Raw genomic sequence first — 4,405 nt, 5'->3', positions numbered from 1 at the left:
TCACACTCAGGAGGGAGCACCAGAGGAAGCTCCGCCTCCTGCAGCACGTCTGGGAGGGAACCTGGGGGGGAGGGGGGGATAAAAAGTTACCCACAGAAACCCCCAAGACCATGAACCTGTGCATGTAAGTAGAGCAACTCCCCCAGGGGTAGCAGACGCCTTGCCCACCTTGCTCCTCCGTCCGTCCCCAGCCAGCGATCCAACCCCTGGCTCCAGCGGTGACGTCCTGCCCGGCGGCCGGTAAACACACCGGCTGGACAAGCTCTACAAACAGAACTAAAATTAATTATTAAAACGTTGTCATCATCCAACCAGAAGCTCCGTCTCCCTCCACGTGTCCCTCTAATGATCTGGAGTTGGTAAAACCTCCTGAGAATAAATCTGGTGAAAGTGTGTTTACAGCCAATAAGGACCTGTGGTGATGACATCACACGCTGTTTTAGGGTCAGACGGGGACATCTGATTGGTTGCAGACATTTTAAGGTGTTTCATTCATTTACATTGAATCACACAACAGAAGTCTGTCACCACGTGACCACTATGGGACAACATCACATGTTCAATATGGGACAACATCACATGATCAATATGGGACAACATCACATGATCACTATGGGACAACATCACATGATCAATATGGGACAACATCACATGATCAATATGGGACAACATCACATGACCAGTATGGAACAGCATCACATGATCACTATGGGACAACATGACATGAGGCTCGTTCGAGATGAGCCAGGTCTGCGCAGAATCGATCACGGCGATCGGCGCCCGTTGCATGCCGGTTAGATTTCTGTCCGACTTGATCCCGACTTGCTCTGACGTCATGCACACGTGGGCGACCCAGTCGGCGCAGTTGCTTTTCACCGACTGCAAGAGCCAGGCGGACCCAGAGCATGCTGGGAAACGCCGGCTTCTCAGCTGATTTAACACCTGATTGGTTTAAACCACGATGACGTTTTGTATAAACTTTTGTAGTTTTTGAATCGGAGGGATTTTAATTGCTATTTGTCTGATTTGAAGACATATTCTGTACAGAACACGTGTTGTGTGGCTGATAGTTACATTTAGAAGTCAGAGAGACTAAATCTGATCAGATCACGGATCATCTACAGTGTGTTGTTCATTAAAATCAGCAAAAGCTTTCATGTAGAGCACTTTCACAGCTACTCTCTCATAATCAAAAAAACTAGAGACTGTGTACAAGCTGATATGTGGGTCTGGTTATATTTGATTAAATCGGGATCGCACCACAGTGTTTATGTCACTTCCTGTCCAGTCTGAAGGCGGCTGGAATCGGCTGGAAACTGTCCGACTTTCCCGCAGCTTTCTGTCCCCCCCCCCCCCCCCCCCCCCCCCCCCCCCCCCCCCCCCCCCCCCCCCCCCCCGCTGCTGCCGCCTGCTCTCGTCCACTTTACAGGCGAGGCGCAGTTCATCTCGAACGAGCCTACGATCACTATGGGACAACATCACATGATCACTGTGGGACAACATCACATGATCAGTATGGGACAACATCACATGATCAATATGGGACAACATCACATGATCACTATGGGACAACATCACATGATCACTATGGGACAACATCACATGATCAATATGGGACAACATCACATGATCACTATGGGACAGCATCACATGATCACTATGGGACAACATCACATGATCACTATGGGACAACATCACATGATCACTATGGGACAACATCACATGATCACTGTGGGACAACATCACATGATCAGTATGGAACAACATCACATGATCACTATGGGACAACATCACATGATCATTATGGGACAGGCTACATAGAGCTCATGTTCCAGCTGAAAGAGACATATCGAGCTATAAAAAGAAAAAAAATTTAAATTTATTATCACTTAAATAAGACAAAACATGTGGATGGAACCAGAGCTAGAGAGGAGTTATGAATAGGCTCGTTCGAGATGAACTGCGCCTCGCCTGTAAAGTGGACGAGAGCAGGCGGCAGCAGCGGGGGCGGGGGACAGAAAGCTGCCGTAAAGTCGGACAGTTTCCAGCCGATTCCAGCCGCATTTAGGCTGGACAGGAAGTGACAAAAACACTGTGGTGCGATTCCGATTTAATAAAATATAACCAGACCCACATATCAGCTTGTACACAGTCTCTAGTTTTTTTGATTATGACAGAGTAGCTGTGAAAGTGCTCTACATGAAAGCTTTTGCTGATTTTAATGAATAACAGACTGGAGATGATCCGTGATCAGATCAGATTTAGTTTCTCTGACTTCTAAACGTCTATCAGCCACAACATGTGTTCTGGACAGAATAAGTCTTTAAATCAGAAAAATAGCAATTAAAATCCCTCCGATTCAAAAACAATAAAAAGTTTATATAAATCGTCATCATGTTGTAAACCAATCAGGTATTAAATCAGCTGAGAAGCCGGTGTTTCCCAGAATGCTCTGGGTCCGCCTGGGTCCGCCTGGCTCTTGCAGTCGGTGAAAAGCAACTGCGCCGCCTGGTCTCAGAACTGCGGCCGCCTTGCTCTCGTGAGATTCCCGTTGCCCACGTGTGCATGACGTCAGAGCAAGTCGGGATCAAGTCGGACAGAAATCTAACCGGCATGCAACGGTCGCCGATCGCCGTGATCGATTCTGCGCAGACCTGGATCATCTTGAACGGTCCTAATGATTGCGTGTGTTTCTGCTGCGATGATGTCACAGACAAGTCTGTTACTGACGCGAGAAGCTGATTGGCTGCTGCAGATGCATCATGGCGATGTCGGCCTGTTTGGTCTGTCTGTTGTACAGCGGGTTGATGACGATGCGATCGACTGCTCGGGTCTGGACGTCGGCGGCGACGTCGCTCTGAGCGTGGAGGCCGAGCAGCGCCGCCCACCACTGCAGGTGCATGTTCTTCCTGCACAACAACAACACATTTACTGTTAAATATACAGACATATACACAGAATAACAACAATAACACATTTACTGTTAAATATACAGACATATACACAGAATAACAACAATAACACATTTACTGTTAAATATACAGACATATACACTGAATAACAACAACAACACATTTACTGTTAAATATACAGACATATACACAGAATAACAACAACAACAACAACAACACATTTACTGATAAATATACAGACATATACTCAGAATAACAACAACAATAACACATTTACTGATAAATATACAGACATATACTCAGAATAACAACAACAACAACACATTTACTGATAAATATACAGACATATTAGTTAGGTTATGACTGACGTCCTGTTGGGTTAGGGCAGGGGTTGGCAACCTGCGGCTCCGGAGCCGCATGCGGCTCTTTGATCCCTCTGATGCGGCTCAGCTTTTAAAAAATACTTAATGAATATTTAAGTAAAATGTATTTTATTTTAAGTTTGTACAGCAAATTAAAGACATCAAGTCAGCTGTGGCCTCCTCAATTGCCTGTGATGAATCTAAAGACTAAGGTGATATTGAACAAATTGCGTTGTTCTGCCGTTATGTAAACTCGACTGGGCCACAAGAAGAAATGATTCAGTCGATACCACTAAAAGGCCAAACACGGGGGGGACGTCTGTGAGGCTGTCTTGAATTGTTTAAGAGCAAGAGGAATGACCCCCCCCCCCGTGTCAGTGGTACAGACGGGGCACCGAGTATGACAGGCGCGCACAACAGCTTTGTGACTCCTGCAGAAGTCGCTGGACAGTAAGTTGCTGACTTTTCACTGCGTCTTGCACCAAGAAGACCTGTGTGCTCAAACATTTCCTCCGGAATGCACAGAAGTAATGAATGTTGTCTTCAGATTCTGAGCAAATTAGTGGCGAAAGGTTTAAATCCCCGTCAGCTCCGTTTGTTACTGGACGAGCTGGGAACAGCCAGAGTGGCTGGGAAAGCTCCACGTCTCGTGGACATGACAGCGCACCTGAACACAGCTCTTCAGGGTAAAGGACGCGCAGCCCTGTGTGTCCTTTACCCTGAGGACCTGTAGAGGTTTTGCCATTTGAGCCAAGTTGACAGTGCTAGCCCAATTTTACTAAACCGTTAATCCAACGTTTTTTGTTTTTTTCCGGAGTTAAAAGTGTTTTGTTGCATGCAGAAATTATATTTTATTTTCTCTGCAGTTGTTCATTGATTTCATAAATGTAACACAGTATAGTTTGTTTATAAATAGCACATAGGCAAAAAAAAAACGTTACATACAGTGTTATTTCATTTAAAATTTCAAAAGGGTTTTGTGGCTCCCAGTGCTTTCTTTACTGTGTGAAACGGATCCAAATGGCTCTTTGAGTGGTAAAGGTTGCCGACCCCTGGGTTAGGGTATGACTGATGTCCTGTTGGGTTAGGGTATGACTGACGTCCTGTTGGGTTAGGGTATGACTGACGTCC

The 4,405-nt window shown here is 45.8% G+C and overlaps 2 protein-coding genes across 2 annotated transcripts in view; both read right to left on the bottom strand.

The window, feature by feature from the left end:
- The window catches only part of ttc1 (tetratricopeptide repeat domain 1), a 4,136-nt gene extending 3,659 nt beyond the window's left edge, over positions 1-477 (bottom strand). Inside the window, exons 1-3 of the mRNA XM_034890897.1 lie at positions 414-477; positions 169-264; positions 7-61 (exon numbers count right to left, since the gene is read on the bottom strand). Of these exons, the coding sequence (XP_034746788.1) occupies positions 7-61; positions 169-264; positions 414-477 (215 nt within the window). The remainder of the gene's footprint in view (positions 1-6; positions 62-168; positions 265-413) is intronic.
- Positions 478-2,722: 2,245 nt separating this feature from the next.
- Positions 2,723-4,405, bottom strand: part of LOC117956053 (enteropeptidase-like) — a 3,008-nt gene continuing 1,325 nt past the window's right edge. Inside the window, exon 3 of the mRNA XM_034890896.1 lies at positions 2,723-2,909. Coding sequence (XP_034746787.1) covers positions 2,723-2,909 — 187 coding nt within the window. The remainder of the gene's footprint in view (positions 2,910-4,405) is intronic.

The sequence above is a fragment of the Etheostoma cragini genome, chromosome 13 (assembly GCF_013103735.1).
Source record: "Etheostoma cragini isolate CJK2018 chromosome 13, CSU_Ecrag_1.0, whole genome shotgun sequence".
In the NCBI taxonomy this organism is placed as follows: Eukaryota; Metazoa; Chordata; class Actinopteri; order Perciformes; family Percidae; genus Etheostoma; species Etheostoma cragini.
The sequence above is the reverse complement of the archived record's forward strand: the minus strand, read 5'-3'. Positions and strand labels throughout refer to the sequence as shown.